The sequence below is a fragment of the Gorilla gorilla genome, chromosome 6 (assembly GCF_029281585.2).
Source record: "Gorilla gorilla gorilla isolate KB3781 chromosome 6, NHGRI_mGorGor1-v2.1_pri, whole genome shotgun sequence".
NCBI classification, from domain to species: Eukaryota; Metazoa; Chordata; class Mammalia; order Primates; family Hominidae; genus Gorilla; species Gorilla gorilla.
In genome coordinates this window covers 43745963-43766538 of record NC_073230.2, presented here as the reverse complement: position 1 = coordinate 43766538, position 20576 = coordinate 43745963, and the positions used below count along the sequence as shown (strand labels likewise).

General features: G+C 42.2%; 1 protein-coding gene across 9 annotated transcripts in view; it reads left to right on the top strand.

Annotated features, from left to right (window-relative positions):
• The window catches only part of MATCAP2 (microtubule associated tyrosine carboxypeptidase 2), a 65828-nt gene extending 55513 nt beyond the window's left edge, over positions 1-10315 (top strand). For all 9 annotated transcript variants that reach the window (XM_055347622.2, XM_055347620.1, XM_004045310.4 and 6 more), the window contains 3 exons: positions 345-650; positions 3435-3532; positions 7617-10315. In XM_055347622.2, coding sequence (XP_055203597.1) covers positions 345-650; positions 3435-3532; positions 7617-7775 — 563 coding nt within the window. In that variant the 3' untranslated portion in view covers positions 7776-10315. The remainder of the gene's footprint in view (positions 1-344; positions 651-3434; positions 3533-7616) is intronic.
• Positions 10316-20576: the final 10261 nt, after the last annotated feature.

Sequence of the window (20576 nt, the reverse complement as noted above, 5' to 3'; positions counted from 1 at the left end):
TGGGCACAGTGGCAGGATCTCAGCTCACTGCAACCTCTGCCTCCCAGGCTTAAGTGATCCTCTTCACCTCAGCCTCCTGAGTAGCTGGGACCCCAGGTGCACACCACCACACCCAGCTAATTTTTTGTATTTCTGGTAAACATGTTTCACCATGTTGCCCAGGCTGGTCTCCAACTCCTGAACTCAAGTGATAGGCCTGCCTCGGCCTTCCAAAGTGCTGGGATTACAGGCATGAGCCACCGCGCCTGGATGGTTTTAGGATTGTTGATGGAATCTAACTTTGGGGGAAGAATTAAAACAAGAATGGCATTTCTTCTTCTTCATGTAACTTTTCTTCTCCATAGGTACACATTATTTTCGAGGTATTAACAACCTCCAGCAGCCATGGAACAGTTGGACTGGACGTAAAAAACATGAGCTAAAGCCAAATAATCCCACAGAGGAAGGACTAGCAAGCATTCACAGTGTTCTGTTTAGAAAAGACCCTTTTTTATGGAGGGCTGCCCTCCTCTACTACACTGTTTATCAAGCCAGCCAAATGTCTTTTTGTGAACTCTTCAAAGATATTGGCAGGTTTGTCAAGGACCCCAATACAAGATGGGATTATTGTGTACGGGCCAAGAGGGGATGGACTGACACTTCCCAACCAGGTGGGTGTTCCCTTAACTGTAGGTTTTCTGACTTACTGACTAGTTGTCTAGTGATTTTGTTTATATCCTAATCCCTGAATCACAAAATTCACTTACTTAAAAAAATTAAATCTTTGTTACCTGAGGTCAGAACTGGTTTTCCCAAACCACATTTTCTTAGCATTATTTTTACCCAGCTCAATTTTGAAAAATCTCAGACCTATAGAATATGGAAAGAATGTTAGAATGAACACCCATCTACCCTTCATCTGGATTCACTTATTGTTAACATTTTTTTTTTTTTGCTTTTTTTGCTTTCTCTGTCTTTGACTTTTTAAAAAACAGCTATACTGAGATATAATTCACATGCCATACAATTTACCCATTTAAAATGTAGAGTTCAGTGATTTTTAGAATATTCAGAGTTGTACAACCATCACCATTGTCTAATTCCAGAATGTTTTCATTACCTCAAAAGAAACCCATACCCATTAGCATTCATTCCCCATTTCCTCCCCTCTCTCCAGCTCTAAGCAACTGCTTTTGATGTTCTTTTCATCTCTAGATTTACCTGTTTTGAACATTTTATAGAAATAGAATTATCTAATATGTGATTTTTTGTGGTGGGCTTCTTTCAGTTAGCATGTTTTCAAAATTCATTCATGTTGTAGCATGTATCAATATTTTGATCATTTTATTGCTGTGAGGCAGTCTGTCCCTTAGCAAAGCTTGAGCACTGTGCTGGGAGATCTGCTGCCGTCTTCAGAGCCGGCAGGCAGGAACGTTTAAGTCTGTTGAAGTTGTGTCCACTGCCACCCCTTCCCCCAGGTGCTCTGTCCCAGGGAGATGGGAGTTTTATTTATAAGCCCCTTAGTGGGGCTGCTGCCTTTCTTTCAGAGATGCCCTGCCCAGAGAGGCAGACTCTAGAGAGGCAGTCTCTACTTTTTTTTTTGAGATAGAGTATGACTCTTATCACCTAGTCTGGAGTACAATGGTGCGATCTCGGCTCACCACAACCTCTGCCTTCTGGGTTCAGGTGATTCTCCTGCCTCAGCCTCCCAAGTAGCTGGGACTGAAGGCATGCACCAATATGCCCAGCTAATTTTGTATTTTTAGTAGGGACGGGATTTCACCCTGTTGGCCAGGCTGGTCTTGAAGTCCTGACTTCAGGTGATCCAACCGCCTCGGCCTCCCAAAGTGCTGGGACTACAGGCGTGAGCCACCATGCCCAGCCTAAGAGTGTTTTTAAACTATTTATTTGGAGCTTGGTAAATACTTACTCAAATTAGTGACGGTTATGTTGCTAGCACAGCCCACATTAACATTTCATACTAGTGTTGTAATCGTATGACAGCGTAGTGCCTTAGAGCCAGGAGCAGGTAAGATAGGAAGCAGGAAAGAGAAGGACATCTCTCTCCTGTCTTTCATGTGTGCATAGCCAATTCCAGGCGGGATTTCAGATAAGCAACGTGTCTGCCATTTCTTAGAATACTCTTCTCAATACTCTTAGAAGAAAATTTGTTTATATACTGAACTAACCTGAAATTCAAGATGACTTTTAAACAAATGTTTCTTAATTTGTACTCTTTATTTCAAGGGCATTTTTGAGTGTTCTTTTTAGATTCCTTTGCCTGGATTTTAGTACTCTGTACCCAGATGCACAGGGCTTCCATGTTGCCTTTGATACCCACCCTGTGGAGGCTCATCATTTTTAGACTAGTCCCTTTTTTCTTTTTTTTTTTTCACATACTTCTGTGTTTTTCATGTTTTATTATGGAAAATTTCAAATGTATACAAAAGAATGATTAATATGCTGAACTCCAGTAATATATTACCTGATCATAGCTATTATCAACATTTTCTAACTGTGGTTCGTCTATTCTTCCAAATTCGTTTTCCTATACTATTTTAAAGCTAATTCCAACATCATGTCCTTTTACCCATAAATATTTCAATGTGCATCTCTGATTAGGACAATTTTTTAAATCATCCTCATGCTATTAGCATACCTAACCAAATTAACAATAATTCCTTAATATATGACTCCATGTGGTAGAATTTTAATTAATTTAATAGAGCAAAATTTTTTAAAAAATTACACAAATTATGTCAGGATGGGAAAAAGGTTCACTGTGTAAACAGAACATCCTTTTCTAACTAGGTTCAGATTCATGAAATGTTCTACTTTTCATGTCTTTATCCATTTTTTTCTATTTTTTAAACCTACATGCTCTCCAAAATCTAGTTCTAGTTGTTTACATAGAGAGGAACTAATGTCAAATTTATGCTTTAAACCCACAGTTTGTTTTTGTTTAATGGAGGGTGAGGATTATTAATATTCTAAATACCAGGAGTTTCTAAAACCCTGCGTCTCTCCACTACCTTTATTGAGATGTACCTGCTCTAAAACTATCCTGCTCAGGCCTCCCCACTCAGATGCCTTCAGTGCACAATGGGAGTTATGACTGAACGGTGGGAGTAGGGGAAGGTGGGATAATCATATTTCTAAGACTCATATATTTAAAATTACCAGTCTCTATAGTGAGGAAAGAATTGTTATTTTAATAATGGGGAGGATGTGTGAGGAGAAGGAATTCTTAAGGTTCTAGTCTGCATACCATCCTGGCACTTCCCAAGACCTGACATTTTATGTAATGAAGATAGTTAAATAAAAATAAAAATAAATGTTGGCAAACTAGAATATTTTTAATACAGGACTGATTCCTACAGTAAATGGAATGGGTTGATATCTACTTAGTAATTTTTCTAAACATCAGAAAGTAAACACTATTCTGGTTCCTCCAGGGTGTTTTAGTAAAGACCAGGTATACTTGGATGGAATTCTTCAAATCCTCCGATACAGAGATACCATAGACTTCCATCTGCTGACTGCTCTCGGGAAGGTGAGTAGAAGCCATGGCACGTAGTCCCCGAACACACCAGATCAGCATTCCCCTCACTCAAGCTTAGCATTAAATAAGACTTAGCTTCACACTATTTTTACTTTATTGTCAGAACAAATTTTCTTTATGTCATATCAAGAGGGAAGAAATCTGGTTCTGTAATAGAACCAAATTGTAAAATTTCTTTATGGTCAATAAGAGATAAAGGAAGAGGAAATTTGGGAATACATGTTGTTTTATTTTTATTTATATATACATATTTTTCTAAAAAGCATTTTCTGAAAACTATAAAAGCATTTTGAAGTAAGCTGCACCTAAAACACTTCCCCCCATAATATCTCCTAAGAACAGGATATTTTCTGACATTACGATATGATTTTGTTAATAATAAAAAGAAATTTATTATTGATTAAATATAACATCTAAAATAGAGTCCACTTCAAATTTTCCAAAGTGCCTCCAAAATGTCCTTTGTAGCTCCTTTTTTGTGATCTGAGATTTAATCAAGATTTATACATTGCATTTGGTTATAATCCTTCATCTCTTTTAATCTGTGATAGTCTCCCCTTGCCTCATTCTTTCTGTTTTTTTTCATGACATTGTTAAGACTCGGGCTGGGCAAGGTGGCTCACGCCCGCAAACCCAACACTTTGGGAGGCCAAGGTGGGAGGCTGAGGCAGGAGGATCACTTGAGGCCAGGAGTTTGAGAGCAGCCTGGGCAACATGGGGAAACCCTGTCTTTATAAAAAATTTTAAAAAGTAGCCGGGCATGGTGGCACACACCTTAGTCCCAGCTACTCGGGAAGCTGAGGTGGGAGGGTCACTTGAGCCCAGGAGGTCGAGGCTGCAGTGGAGCCATGATCGTACCACTGCACTCCAGCCTGGGAGACAGAGCCAGACCCTGTCTCAAAAAAAATAAATAAATAAATAAATAAAATAAAATAAAAATAAAAAAAAAAGATCGGCACAGTTTTCTTGAGAATTCCTACAATATGGATTATCAGATTGTTTCCTTCTGATGAGATTCAGGTTAAACATTTTTGCCAAGAATACTACATAAGTGATGTGTATTTCCCATTGCATCACATTAGAAAGTACGTGTCATTTTGCTCCATTTCATCATCTGGGTGTTTGATAACCTGCTGTGTTTGATCACCTGGGTTAAGTTAATGACCACCAGATCTCCCCATTGTAAAAGTACCTTTCCCCCACTGTATTAGTAAATAGTCTTTGGGGTGATATTTATGAATGGACTATTCCCTAATAACCCTTGATGATCTTTTCCCAAATCAATTACACTGGTGGTAACAAAATAGAGATCTTCTAATTCTTTTATATTTCTTTGTCACTCCCCGTTTTTGTAGTATTATTATGGACTTAATTGGACTTACTTTATTCAACTTTTTCATGGCTGTGCCTGTGTCTTAAACATGTCTCCATGTTTTCTGACACAGTAAAATGTCTGGGCACAGTTTGTACTTTTCCTACCCAAATCTCAGATCAGCCATTTCTCTAATGAAGTCTTGTTTCCTTTTAATTGGTATTTTAAAAACAGGAGCTGAGTTCTTGGTGTGTTCCTTGCTACTGGGGTACTCTTGCTTCTAGACCTTTTCAGTGAGCAAATCATATCTATTTGTTAAATAATAAGGGCACTGCAATTCACATCAGACCCTACAAGATTCTTTCATACCTCCTCTGCCATTCCATATTTGTATTTACCATCTCTTAAAATGAGAACCTTGTTTCTCAATGTCAGTATATTTAATCTTTCCTATAATAAACCGAGAATAGTTTAAGAATTATTAAACCATACCAATATCAACAAACCTATTTTGATTACATTTAGTGGTATAAATACCAAATAAATAATATTAATAGTAAAACTTTAAAAACCTTCATAAAATATAGATATAATATGAACACGAGTTCTTTAATTTTATTTATTTATTTATTTTTTTGATATGGAGTTTTTGCTCTTGTTGCTCAGGCTGGGTGCAATGGCACGATCTTGGTTCACTGCAACCTTTGCCTCCCAGGTTCAAGCAATTCTCCTGCCTCAGCCTCCTGAGTAGCTGAGATTACAGGCATGCACCACCACACCCGGCTAATTTTGTATTTTTAGTAGAGACAGGGTTTCTCCATGTTGGTCAGGCTGGTCTCAAACTCCTGACCTCGGGATGTGCCTGCCTCGGCCTCCCAAAGTGCTAGGATTACAGGTGTGAGCCAGCACTCCCGGCTATTTATTTATTTATTTTTTGAGATGGAGTCTTACTCTGTCGCCCAGGCTGGAGTGCAGTGGCGTGATCTCGGCTCACTGCAACCTCCCATCTCCTGGGTTCAAATGATTCTCCTGCCTTAGCCTCCCAAGTAGCTCAGATTACAGGCACCTGCCACCACACCCAGCTAATTTTTGTATTTTTAGTAGAGACGGGGTTTCACCACGTTGGCCAGGCTAGTCTCGAACTCCTCACCTCAAGTGATCATCCCACCTCAGCCTCCCAAAGTGCTGGGATTACAGGTGTGGGCCACTGGCACCGGGCTGAGTTCTTTTCCTAAAGCCTTCCTACTGAGCCTGGAAGAATATTGATCAGAAGACTATAGTTTTTAAAGTCAACTATGTTTTAGAATTTGAAGATAATTTAAGGCCGGGCATTGTGGCTCACACCTGTAATCACAGCACTTTGGGAGGTGGAGGCGAGAGGATCACTTGAGACTAGGAGTTCGAGACCAGCCTGGGCAACATAGCAAGACCCCCCCCCCCCCACAAAAACAAAAACAAATTAGCCGGGCATGGTGGCACATGTCTGTAGGGAGGCTAAATGGGAAGGATCGCTTGAGCCCAGGAGTTCGAGGCTACACTGAGCTGTGATTGCATCACTGCACTCCTGCTAGGGTGACAGAGAAAGACCCTATCTCTTAAAAAAAATTTAAGAATAAAGATAATTTATAGAACTTTAAAAGCTTCATCCTTAAACCTAATATAAGTACCTGTGAGAGACTAGCTTCTTAAATAGGAGAATTAAAAAGATGTGAACTTTTTTACAAAAATTCAAAATAAAAGCAAGAAGATGTAATAACAAATCACAAATCATTATGTATCCTAAATTAAAGAGAAATAGGAACTTAATATATGGATTGAGTATCTCTTCTCTAAAATGCTTGGGACTAGAAGTGTTTTGGATTTTGGATTTTTTTGAATTTTGGAGTATTTACATTCTTTACTAGTTGAGCATCCGAAATCCCCAAATTGGAAATTCCACATGCTCCAGTGAGTATTTTCTGTGAGCATCACGTGGGTGCTCCAAAAGTTTGCAGCATTTCAGATTTTGCATTTTTGGATTTGGGATGCTCACCTTGTATAATTGTGCTAATTTTTCTAATTTAATAATATGTCATTTATATTCTAGTTATTTTGATTCTTTTATTTCGATTTAGCCAGAAGACTTGTTTGGTTTTAGAGTCTCTCTCACACACAAATATATTAAGTATGGCTGTCTAATTTTTAGACAAACTGGGTAGGTTCAAGGTAGAGTATTAAATCAAATTTGACTTTTTAAAATAATCTTTTAGGCTGGGCACGGTGGCTCACGCCTGTAATCCCAGCACTTTGGGAGGCCAAGGTGGGTGGATCACCTGAGGTCAGGAGTTCGAGACCAGCCTGGCTAATGAAACATCATCTCTACTAAAAATACAAAAAATTAGCCAGTTGTGGTGGCGGGTGCCCGTAATCCCAGCTACTCAGGAGGCTGAGGCAGGAGAATCACCTGAACCCGGGAGGTGGAGGTTGCAGTCAGCCAAGATCACGCCACTGCACTCCAGCCTGGGCAACAAGAATGAAACTCCATCTCAGGAAAAAAATAATAATAATACTCTTTTAATATGGTCATGATATAAGGCGCAGAGAAATACATTATTATTTAACACAGTGAAGAAAATGTAAGTCACTGATTTTTGTTACTTTGCAGCTATTAAAATAATTTGACAAATGATCTATATACTTTCATTTAAGGCCCAGGGAAGAAATTCATCCTTAAAATGTACATTGTAGTTACATTTTTAATTTAACTCATCTTCCTTTTTTCAGGTTTCTTATGAAGATGTGGATCGCTTAAAAGGATTGGCAGTTACCGAAAACATGAGGGTCCCTCATTTCCTGCAGGACCATGGCCGATATATGGAACACTTAGAGAAGATCATGGAAGTGAATGAACTGACTGACAGGGAACTGAAAGATCTTATATAGTAATGAGCGTTCTGGCAAACATAGCTAAGCTATGCCTCCATGTATATTACCAGTTAGGTGCAGTTAGCACCAGAAGATTTATAAAAGAAGAATGACTACTTGTGTTTTCTGAAGAAGGGTCTTCAGTATTCAGCAGAATTTTTAGGTTAAGTACAGATCTTAAACTATTTCCCTAAAATGTTTCTATAGGCTGCAGGGGGAAGTTATTCCTATTTTCTGAATCTCGACAGAGTCAGATGAAAATACTACTGCTGAGCATTTTTGAAGACTCTTGGTCAAATTGCATGATAAATTTCTGCCTGAGCAGTAAGCACTGGCCTAGTGCTTCTGCCTAAATATGGAGGTCAGCTCCAACTGGAGACTGGCTGAATTCCATTGCTGTTCAGACTCCAAAGTTATATTTTATTTGATAAATAATGGTAATTATTCTCCTTTGAAAAATTAGTTTTGTGTTGCTCCAAAAAGCTAGCTATATATCTCAGCTTTCTTATTTCTTTTGTATGTTAAGGGATTTTAAAGGGAGAGGAAAAGCAGTTTGAAAATTTTTCATTAAGTGTTTTATTTTAACATTATTGTTTCACCTTATCAGCTTATAGGAACTAAATTAGAGAATCACCTCTTTTTGTCTAGTTATCTCTTAACTACATTTTCATTTGCTGAAACATATTGTACTCTTTTAAATTTTTTACAGAATTTTAACGTCTTTTCCACTGCATCCTTTATAAAAATAAGTACAAATTCCAGAGAGGTTTTTCTACACAAATAAAAAATAATTGGGGAAGGGCTACTCACATTTTTTATGAAACAGAATATGTAACAAGCAGACGACAAATAGACTGACCTGGTTAAACGTAGGTTCTGGATGTCAGTGGGTAGCACCTGCAGTAAACTTGACCATGCTCTGAAAAAAGAAATTTCTGGGTATTGATGGTTTATAAAGCCAGCTTTGTGCTATTGGTTCAGTATATTTTATCAAATCTTTGACTTCATCAACCCAGTAATGACATAGTTTACATTTTAAAATGAGGGTTCTGTTTTGCTGTATTTCTCCTGCTAGCCTAGCTTTGTATTTTATCATCAGCTTCAGTATATACTTGTATATATATACCTGGATTCAAATGGTTCTTCATACAACTTAATGATCAGAAAGAATGCTGCTGTAAACACCCCACTCAAGATTGCTGCTGGAATTTCTACCCAAAGCTGTCTGAGAGAGTTTATCTTTACCTCAGTGCAGGCTAAAATAATGGTGCTAATACTGGTAGATATATACTGTGAAGCCTGGTTCACATTCATGCTAGAAAATGATTTTGGGAAATCTTTTATAGGAGAGGTTACATGATTTTTCTCTTTCACATATCTAGAAGGACTTGCCTCAAAGAAGAATGTTGCAGCAAACAGGATATACTCTAGCTGGTGCCCAAAGGTTCTTGCAAAACCATGAATCTTGCTTTTAGCAGTAGAGGGCCAGACACTTTGGAGCATTGAAAGGCCTTAGCCCCTGCTCCCCAACTACGTGCCATGCTGGGTAGTGTGTATCCTGTACATCTGTGTGCCAGGCTGGGGCAGACTGTGCCAATGCTCACCAAACACTAGAATCTGCTCTTACACCTCTAGCATGTATCTCCTTGTAGCAGAGTTGTGCACTTTCTCAGCATTGTGTAGTGTTTTCTAATTGCATCTAAAAACTTATCAAAAGTGATTGTGAAAACAGTGTCTTAGAAGTATAAACAGAAATGGCAATATTTATGTCCTGTGATTCAAGCCCAAAGGTTATAAATTCAACTTTCACAGGGAATAGCACTGCTAATCTTACTTTATGATTTAAATATAAAGGAAAATCACAGCAGCCTTAATTTCCTGTTGGTCGGATCATTTGCAGCAGTTCTAGTTCCTGGCTTTTAAAATGGATGAATATTTTCTCTTTGTCTGATTTGGAAAAGGAACTGCTTTTTTGCCTTACTGCTTTAGTATAAGGATGAAAAACATGAGCACTCTGCAGACAAAATGACCTTAAATCACATTGATTAAGATATTTTAAAAGTTAGCAGTGAACCAAAAGTAGTTTCAGATTAGCAGAAATAAAGAGCTTTAAGCTTTAAAAGTTGAGATTGAATATTTAATGAAAGTTTATTAATTCTTTTTCCAGGAATAGCAGTAAGGTCAGTTTTTTTCCCTAAAATAAAAAATTTTAATAAACAGAAAATTATAGCAACAGTACTTAGGAGAATAGTTGAAGATTGTATTAATTTTAATTATAATAGTTATTTGTCATAGGCTATTGATGATTAGAATTTCATTAGTTTTGTCCACTATAATTTTAAAAATAGTTGTATTAAATACAAATTCTGATAAACTGTTAGGTTTTAACACCAGACAGGATTCAAAGGAAATTAATGTTTGCAAACATAAATCCATAGTCTTCATTTCTTTATATTGTCACCTTTGTAAAAGTGTTTAAAATTTGTATTGTTTGTTTTGTATATCTTTGGGCATTTTGTGTCTAGCTATAATAAAAAGAAACGGTGCCAAGGTTCTCAGATGAAGTGTGTGGCTATATATGCATGTAACTTGGTTTCTTTGAAAACCCAATTATATTTGTATTGTGGTGTTTCTTGTTTTTTATTTTGTGATAATTGTCAAAAGGACATTAATCATGCTTGTTTTCTAGTGCCGTTACTTCTTAGAAAAATATTATATTTACCACACTTCACCTTTTCCCTAGCTATTTTAGCTTATACTCTCATGGGACATATGGAGAAAGGAAAAGGAGAGAGGTTGCATTAGTCTATTCTCATGCTGCTAATAAAGACATACTCGAAACTGGGTAATTTATAAAGGAAAGAGGTTTAATGGACTCACAGTTCCACATGGCAGGAGAGGCCTCACAGTCATGGTGGAAGATGAAGGAAGAGCAAAGTGATGTCTTCCATGGCGGCAGGCAAGAGAGCATGTGCAGGGGAACTCCCCTTTATAAAACCATCAGATCTCATGAAACTTATTCACTGTCATAAGAACAGCATAGGAAAGACTTGCCCCCATGACGTAATTACTTCCCACCAGGTCCCTCCCATGACACGTGGGAATCTTGGGAGCTACAATTCAAGATGAGATTTGGGTGGGGACACAGCCAAACCATATCAGAGGGAAATTTTTTTTTCTTTTTTTGAGACAGAGTTTCACTCTTGTTGTCCAAGCTGGAGTGCAATGGTGCGATCTCGGCTCACTGCAACCTCCACCTCCTGGGTTCAAGTGATTCTTCTGCCTCAGCCTCCTGAGTAGCTAGGATTACAGGCATCCGCCACTGTGCCTGGCTAATTTTTTTGTATTTTTAGTTTCACCATGTTGGCCAGGCTGCTCTCAAACTCCTGATTTCAGGTGATCCACCTGCCTTTGCCTCCCAAAGTGCTGGGATTACAGGCATGGGCCACCATGCCCGGCCTCAGAGGGACAATTTTGTCTTAAGGTACTATCCTGTTCATTTAATAAACTTTTATGCAGAACGTATCAAGCAGGACCTGTGCTGATTACCAGAGATCCTCTGGTGAATAAGAGAAGAGAAGAGAAGAAGCACAGAAGAAGGTTATGGCACAGCCACATTCCCTTGACCAAAAAGTGCTACAGAAAAAAATGTACACTCTAGTCAGTGGGCCTGCCTGTGTGTTTGAAGCAGAGAGGAAGATAATTTGCTAAATGGTGATTGTTCACAGGATTTTATTACTGCTTTTTGCACAGGATTTTATTACTGCTTTTTGCAAGGCTTATGTTTGGAATAAAAGCACCTTCCCAGGGGAAGTAGTAGACCAGGAATGCAGTTGCTTGGGTCATCATAGGCCTGTGGGAGATCCCCTGAGACCTCCTGCAGATGCCCATGGGAGCCAACACTGTATCTTTAAGAAGATGAGCATGAAGCCGGGATGGAGAGAAGAGTGTGGTGCCCTCACCCATCAGGGGCAAGTAACCAGGTATAATAGTTTTCATGCTGCTGATAAAGACATACCTGAGACTGGGCGATTTCCAAAAGAAAGAAGTTTATTGTACTTACAGTTCCACGTGGCTGGGGAGGCCTCACAATCATGGTGAAAGGTGAAGGTGAAAAGCCCGTCTCACATGGCAGCAGACAAGAGAAGAGAGTTTGTGCAGGGAAACTCCCCCTTATAAAACCATCAGATCTCGTGAGACTTATTCACTACCATGAGAACAGCATGGAAAAGACCTGCCCCCATGATTCAATTACCTCCCACCAAGTCCCTCCCACAACACGTGAGAATTCAAGATGAGATTTGGGTGGAGACCCATCCAAACGATATCATTCCGCCCTGGCCTCTCCCAAATTGCATGTCCTCACATTTCAAAACCAATCATGCCTTCCCAGTAGTCCCCCAAAGTCTTATTTCAGCATTAACTCAAAAGTCCACAGTCCAAAGTCTCATCTGAGACAAGGCAAGTCCCTTCCGCCTATGAGCCTGTAAAATCAAAATCAAGTTACTTCCTAGATGCAATGGAGATACAGGCATTGGGTAAATACAGCCATTCCAAATGGGAGAAATTGGCCAAAACAAAGGGGTGACAGGCCCCATGCAAGTCTGAAATCTAGTGGGCAGTCAAATCTTAAATCTCCAAAATTGTCTCCTTTGACTCCATGTCTCACACCAAGGTCACACTGATGCACGAGGTGGGCTCCCATGGCCTTGGGTAGTTTCACCCCTGTGGCTTTGCAGCCCCCCATCTGGCTGCTTTCACTAGCTGGCGTTGAATGTCTGTGGCTTCTCCATGTGCACAGTGCAAGCTATCGGTGGATCTACCATTCTGGAGTCTGGAGGATGGTAGCCCTCTTCTTACAGCTCCACTAGGTGGTGACCCGGTAGGGACTCTGTTGAGGCTCCCACCCCACATTTCCCTTCTGCACTGCCCTAGCAGAGGTTCTCCATGAGGGACCTGCCCCTGCAGCAAACTTCTGCCTGGGCATCCAGGCATTTTCATACATCCTCTGAAATCTACGCAGAGGTTCCCTAACCTCAATTCTTGAACATGTGGGAATTCAAGATGAGATTTGGGTGGGGACACAGCCAAACCATATGACCAGGCTTTGAATCCATACAACATAGAAGCTGCCAAGGCTTGGGGCTTCCACCATCTGAAGCAATAGCCCAAGCTGTGCCTTGGCCCCTTTTAGTCATCGCTGGAGCAGCTGAGATGCAGGGCATCAAGTCCCTAGACTGCATACAGCACAGGGACCCTGGGCCCAGCCCATGAAACCATTTTTTCATCCTAAATCTGAGGGCCTGTTATGGGAGGGACTGCCACAAAGGTCTCTGACATGTCCTGGAGACATTTTCCCTATTGTCTTGGTGATTAACATGCAGCTCCTCGTTAACGCAAATTTCTGCAGCCAGCCTGAATTTCTCCTCAGAAAATGGGATTTTCTTTTCTATCACATTGTCAGGCTGCAAGCTTCCCAAACTTTTATGCTCTGCTTCCCATTTAAAACTGAATGCTGTCTGGGTGCGGTGGCTCACACCTGTAATTCCAGCATGTTGGGAGGCTGAGGCAGGTGGATCATCTGAAGTCAGGAGCTTGACACTAGCCTGGCCAACATGGTGAAATGCTGTCTCTACTAAAAATACAAAAAATTAGCTGGGCATGGTGGCGCACACCTGTAATCCCAGCTACTTCAGAGGCTGAGGCAGGAGAATCGCTTGAACCTGGGAGGCAGAGGTTGCAGTGAGCTGAGATCATGCCACTGCACTGCAGCCTGGGTGACAGAGTGAGACTCTGTCTTAAAAAAACAAAAAAACCAAAAACCCAAGTCACTTCTCCAATGCTTTGCTGCTTAGAAATTTCTTCCAGCAAATACCCTAAATCATCTCTCTCAAGTTCAAAGCTCCACAAATCTCTAGGGTAGGGGCAAAATCCTGTCCGTCTCTTTGCTAAAACATAACAAGAGTCACCTTTGCTCCAGTTCCCAACAAGTTCCTCAATTCCATCTGAGACCACCTCAACCTGGATTTCATTGTCCATATCATTATCAGCATTTTGGTCAAAGCCATTCGACAAGTCTCTGGGGAGTTCCAAACTTTCCCACATTTTCCTGTCTTCTTCTGAAGCCTCCAAACTGTTCCAATCCCTGCCTATTACCCAGTTCCAAAGTCGCTTTCAATTTTTTGGGTATCTTTTCAGCAGCACCCAACTGCTGGGACCAATTTACTATATTAGTCAGTTTTCACATTGCTGATAAAGACATACCCGAGACTGGGCAATTTACAGAAGAAAGAGGTTTATTGGACTTACAGTTTTACATGGCTGGGGAGGCCTCACAGTCATGGCAGAAGGTGAAAGGCATGTCTCACATGGCAGCAGAGAAGAGAAGAGAGCTTGTGCAGGGAAACTCCCCCTTATGAAACCATCAAATCTCATGAGACTTATTCACTGTCACGAGAACAGCATGGGAAAGACCTGCCCCCATGATTCAATTACCTCCCACTGATTCCCTCCTGCAACATGTGGGAATTCAAGATGAGATTTGGGTGGGGACACAGCCAAACCATATGACCAGGCTTTGAATCCAAACCTTTGTCTGCACTTGCAAAAGTCTTGTCAGTCACCTATGGTTTTTATCTATTTTCGATAGCTAAAGGAGTTAATGTCTTGAAACTCATGGCAGGATGTAAAATACCTATGCTTGTCAGCAAGTTGTGGGAGCACTTTATGAATACGTGGAATTTCAGTGGACAATCATTTCAAGAGACTATGGAGTTCTGGAGATTTTTTTCCCCAACATTGGGGTGAGATAAACCTGAAAAAATCCTGTCACCATATAGATTCAAATTCTTAATATGTAATGACCTAAGGTGTAAATATCCACATTTAGATAAACCAGATATTTTGTTCTCTTGCCATTTAAAAATACCTCTATTATATTAGGAGTACTTTCCTACTTAATTACTGTTACATCTTCATTAAAATATGGTCCTACACATCAACTGACACTCCTGAATGGAAGAAGACAGTAATTCTTTTTGTCACTCATTTGTGTTGGAGCTCTAATTTGCTCTTTGGTGAGACAGTTGGAGTGTTCTAGTCAGCAATTAGACTTTAATAAGCAGAGGCTGGGCACTGTGGTTCACGCCTGTAATCTTAGCACTTTGGGAGGCCGAGGCAGGTGGATGGATCACTTGAGGTCAGGAGTTCAAGACCAGCCTGGCCAGTATGGTGAAACCCCGTCTCTACTAAAAATACAAAAATTAGCCGGGTGGTGGCATGCGCCTATAATCCCAGCTACTCGGAAGGTTAAGGCAGGAGAATCGCTTGAACCCAAGAGGCTGAGGTTGCAGTGAGCTGAGATTGCCCACCACTGCACTCCAGCCTGGGCAACAGAGTGAGACTCTGTCTCAAAAAAAAAAAAAGAAAATAAAAGAAAAGAAAAAACAAAAATTAGCAAGCAGAGAACATCCTGCAGTTTTTGAGCACCAAGGGCACCAAGAATCTCTGCATGCTTCTCCACAATTCCCCACTAGAGGGAGCACTGGCTCTTTTATTTTTCCCTTCTGCTCTTCTCCCTTCCAGCAGTTTATCTTTGACTGGAGGTCCCCTAAAATGTTTAATCTTGCAAGTTGACACTTGCAGCTAAATCCTAACCTAAACTCTGATTTCAAGCAAGTGTAAGTGTTGTAGGAAAGATGTATATATTTTAAAGAACCCAAGAAAGGGAGTTACCGAAGTCTCCTGTAGGCCTATTCTAAAAGGTTTCCTCCTCCATCCAGTGTAAATTTCACACTGACAAATCTGTCACAAAATTTCTTGAGATGATTTGGCCTTAAAAACAATATACATATTCTGTATATTTACAGTTTTCAGTCTTGAGAAATATTTTGAGTAATATTTCATTGTGTCCATTTGAAGTAATATCTGTGTGAGAGATGAGCAATTCAAAATTCAGATCCTGCTTTATCTCACCAGCACAACTGCTTTAGACACTTCTCAGTGAATCCAGCTTTTTTCCCTGTTAGAGAAATGGGAGAAAGGAGGTATTTGGGAAAGTCACTAGATCCTCTGGCCAAGAGAAGCTTCTCAGCTCAACAAGTAATAATGTCCCACAAACTGAGGTCCCCATTGTTTCTTTTTGTTGGTTTGTTTATTTGTTTTGAGATGGAGGCTGGCTTTGTCGCGCAGGCTGGAGTGCAGTGGTGTGATCTCGGCTCACTGCAACCTCCGCCTCTCGGGTTCAAGCAATTTTTGTACCTCAGCCTCCCATGTAGCTGGGATTACAAGCATGTGCCACCACGCCCGACTAATTCTTCTAGTTTTAGTAGAGACTGGGTTTTACCATGTTGGCCAGGCTGGTATTGAACTCCTGCCCTCGAGAGATCTGCCCGCCTCGACCTCCCAAAGTTCTCGGGTTACAGGAGTGAGCCACCGCACCCAGCCCCATTGTTTCTAGAGCACAGGCAAGGCTGGGAAATTCAGTTTCTAATCTTAAACTCCCCTTTGCTTAGATAACAGCTTTCTAGCTTTCACCAGACCCTGGATTCCCAGTAATAATGCATCCTTCAGACCCTTTAAGCCTCTGGACTGTCTTCAAATAAAATACTGGAAATTGCAGAGGTCTGACTCCCTCTCATCCCAGCCCACCCTCCTCCAGGTACACAGACCTCCTATAAACTGAGGTTCCTTCCGAGGGCTGTTAGGCAAACTTCTGAGGTTTTTAGGAGTTAGATATGTGACTGGCTTTATCTGAGACAATTCTACAAGAACATGAACATACTAAATGTTGAGGATGAGAATGAAGGCCTTTGCCTCCACAGCCTCCGCCATCTGGAAGCTGCCAATGGTGGGGGCCGAGGCTGAGGCTGGCTCCTAGAAGTTTTCATCCTCTTACGCTTTCACTGCTCCTAGCTGGCAGCACATCTTCCACCCAAGAACCTCAATGCCAAAACCACTCAGAGTCTGACTGCTTCTTGCCAGGAGACCTATGAGACCCCTCTAGGAGATAAGAATGAAAAGATCTGATTTCCAACTTCTCTGCAATTTGGTCTTCTTAGATAAGTAAATGATGATCAATGCTGTTCAGAAAAATTCAGAAGAAAACTTCAGAGAAATTCCTAGAGCTGCAGTTGCTTACCAGTTCTGTAAATAGTAAGGATTTACCCAACATCAGTCTTGTTTGGTAATTAGATTAGTGAAAAAATCCTCACTGCCAGCTCCATTAGGACAGTGAAGCCAAGGACTTAAGACTTTTAATAAAATAGCCACAGTAACAATAGTTCTCCTGCTGTTATCTGTCTGTCAGCTTCAATCCTAAACTTTTTCAGCTGCCTGGCTGATCTCTGACATAGGGCCAGGTAGCTATCATCCTTGCCACTGAAAGAATCCCTTACCTAGCCATTGAAAGCCACACCAAAATTCCAAGTAAATAAACCACCACAGTTCTTGACATTTTAGTCAGCCCCGTCTATATCGTCTTTAGTATTATTTATGGGAGGCTCAAACTGGGCATGATGGTACGTTCCCAGCTACTTGGGAGGCTGAGGTGGGAGGATCGCTTGAGCCTAGGAGTTTGAGGACAGCCTAGGCAAGATAGCGAGACCTCACTTCTGTAAAGAAAATATGTAACACACACACACACACGGCAGCACCCTGTTTTAACCAATTCCCTCCACATCAGTATTTCTCAAAGTATGAGCCTCAGAGCATGGCCAGCAATTCAACTGGGCCACAGGCCAGGCCTAGTCAATGTTTCTTCATCAGACTCTGGGTTAGAGCTTAGGAATCCACAGGTCAGGAAGTCCCACGGGTGATTCTTCCAGGTATCTACGTGTGAGGACCACTGCCCCGGGAAAAATTCTCCTTGCTGGATATCATGAAGGAAACTGGAGGCCTGGGGAATTGCCCCCCATCACTCAGCAAGTCTGCTGGTATCGACGGCCTAGTCCTTGCGTTCCTGATTCTGTCCTTGGGCTTTTAGAGTCCAGGGAATGGGGGAGATTTATAGTCCAGAAAATTCATAGGATCCCTTCATGCATAGAACAGGTACGGTGCCCATTTGCCAAGAGGTAAAGCCATCTCTGGAATTTCTATTTTAAAATGCCACTTCCAGGTATCTCAGAACTCAGAGCAAAGAGACTACCACACAATACACAGCAGGCCTGGGGCTGGAGCCTGTCACTCTTCTCTGGCTGTGTCCAAAGTAGCTGGTGCTGGTGCAGCCACAACCCCAGCCAATCGCACTCACTCCTCATCACTGGAGTCCTCCTTAGTGCGCCTCACCCTGAGCATTGATCCTTTAAGTAAATAATTCATCATGATGAAAGTCAGCAAGACACTGAGGTGATTGCGTCCTCCATCACTGACTGTGGATCGGAATTCGGCCGGCTAAGCAGACACTATATTAGGCACTCCCAGAACCAAAAGCACCAAGCGAAGCCTGCCTTATGTGGTTTGACCCCAGAGCTCAGGAAAACAGAAGCAGGTGGGAAATCCCTTCCATGGCCTTTTATCTGTCTCCCTTCTTCCTCCTCCCCAGGCCACCTGGAAGGAGGGAGTCAGTGAACCATCTCTTTTCCTGCTGTTCTCTTTAGCAGGCCTTCGAACTTCACTGCCCTTGCAGACACAAGTTTTCCACATTACCAAGCCCAACCTGGCCACCCAGGCACACAGATCTGAGAAAAAGAGGGTGCCTCCCTCCATCCCTACCCTCCTGGAGGGATAAAGGCAGAAGCAGGAGACACCCCTGGGAAGCAAGAGCAAGGCCCCAGGGTGCCTAGGACAGGACCTCACCTTTGCCTTTGAAGCTTATCCTTGCTATCGCAGGCTGCACCTGCACTCCTGGCCTGCAGTGGCCCGGTGGCCTGGCTACCCCTGAACCTCTGCCATCTCCTTTCTGCTGTCTGTGTGTTTCTGGGGCAAAACCAAGCTCTCAGGTCACCCTCAGCTACTCAGCCTTCTAAGCAGTTTCCAGAAAGCAGGAAGTCGCAGGAAATGCTCCCTAGACTGTCTCATTTGCATGAGCCTCGCCCACCTTTGTCAAGGACCTTTGTTTTCCGTGACCCTCCTTCCAATCTGACTTACCTTTCATTATCCCCCACCCACTGCACTCACTCCTTAGCTCAGTAAAACTTGAGTCCCTAATGCCCTCCCAACAATAATAATTTAATTAAATAATTTGTCGCAATAGAAGTCAGCAGGGTACTTGGGAAATGGCATCTTCCATCACTGACTACTGGAAATTGGCCAGACACCAAAACCAAAAGCAGCAGGGCAATCCTGCGTTATGTGGTTTGACCCTGAAGGTCAGGGTTGCCCCTACTCTCACTGGTGGCCTCTCTCATGCCCAGCAAACTCCTTCCAACAAGGGTCCCCTTGCCTATTTTTCAGTGGTGATTTAAACTCTGTGCCCCCCACTTCTGATGGGGCCCTGACATCTGAACTTGTGCCCCTGTATGGTGTTGGCTCCCACAAAGGAGCCTCCTCATGCTTGGCTGGGGACCGTCCACCCCTGGACACTGCTCAGCTCTGCACAGAAGCCAGGATTGAAAGACATCCTCCAGACTGTAGAAAATTGCCCCCATCCCCAGAGCATGTTCTGCATTTCTCAGTGCCATCCTGCTCACAGATTTGGATGGTCTGGGAACTCCCCAAACCCTTCCATCCACATTGTACTCCTGTCTTCCCTAGAGACACTTGGCCACCACTGAAGATAATGATGGTGGTAACGATTTCATGCCAAATATATTTCATTTAATCTTTATGACAATATTAAAGGTAGTAGACATACCTCCATTTTTCAGGTAAAGAAACTGAGGCTCAGAGGGGTCGAGTGACTTTCCCAAAGTCACACCAATAGTAATTTCTGGAAAGGATTTGAACAGGAGTTTGGGCTCATAACACCCATTATAGCCATGCTCTTAGTGCTACCCAGGGCTTCCCTCACTCTCTTGCTGTCAATGCCCTGAAACTTGCTTCAACCTCCAGCTCCACCTGGCACCTTTCCAGGGACCCACTCCCAAAGGGTGGGTAAATGTCACCCTAGCTCTGATGCTCAGACGCAGAGATACTGCAGAGAGGATGGGGTAGTGGTGGTGGAAGAAAGCAAGGAAGGGAGGGGACACCCTTGAGGTGAGAGACAAGCTTCACTGGTAACCCCAGGGTTTCTCTGCTCTCTGCTCTCTCCCTCCCCACATCAGGATCTGCCCTGGATGACAAGACCAAGGGAGGTGAGCTGGTGGAGACCGGCACCATCCCAGGTCTCCCTCAGCCTATTTGTTGCTGCTCTTGGCTACAGAGCCTTCTTTGGGGAGGCGGGCAGAGCCACATTCCACCTGACTTTGTGGGGCTGAGTAGTTCTCCTGCATTCCCTCTCTAAACTTCATTCATTCATTTGCTTCTCCAATGCCATGATGTGCCAGGTTCTGGGGATACAGACATGATCATCTATTAGTCTCCTAGGGGTGCCATAACAAATTACCATCAATTGAGAGGCTTACAACTAGAGAAATTTATTCACCCATGGTTCTGGAGGCGGGGAGTCCAAAATCAAGGTATGAGCGAGGCCACTCCCTCTGAAGCCTTCAGGGAGAACCCTGCCTCTCCTCTTCCAGCCTCGGACGCTGCTCCGCAGTGTTCCTTGGCTTGCAGCTCCATCACTGTAATCTCTGCCTCCGTGGCCACTTGGCCCTCTCCCTGTTTGTTTCTGTTTTTTCTTCTTCTTATATGAATACCAAGTCATATAGGATGAAGGGCTCACTCTACTCCAGTAGGACCTCATCTTAATTGTGTCTGCAACGACCCTATTTGCAAATAAAG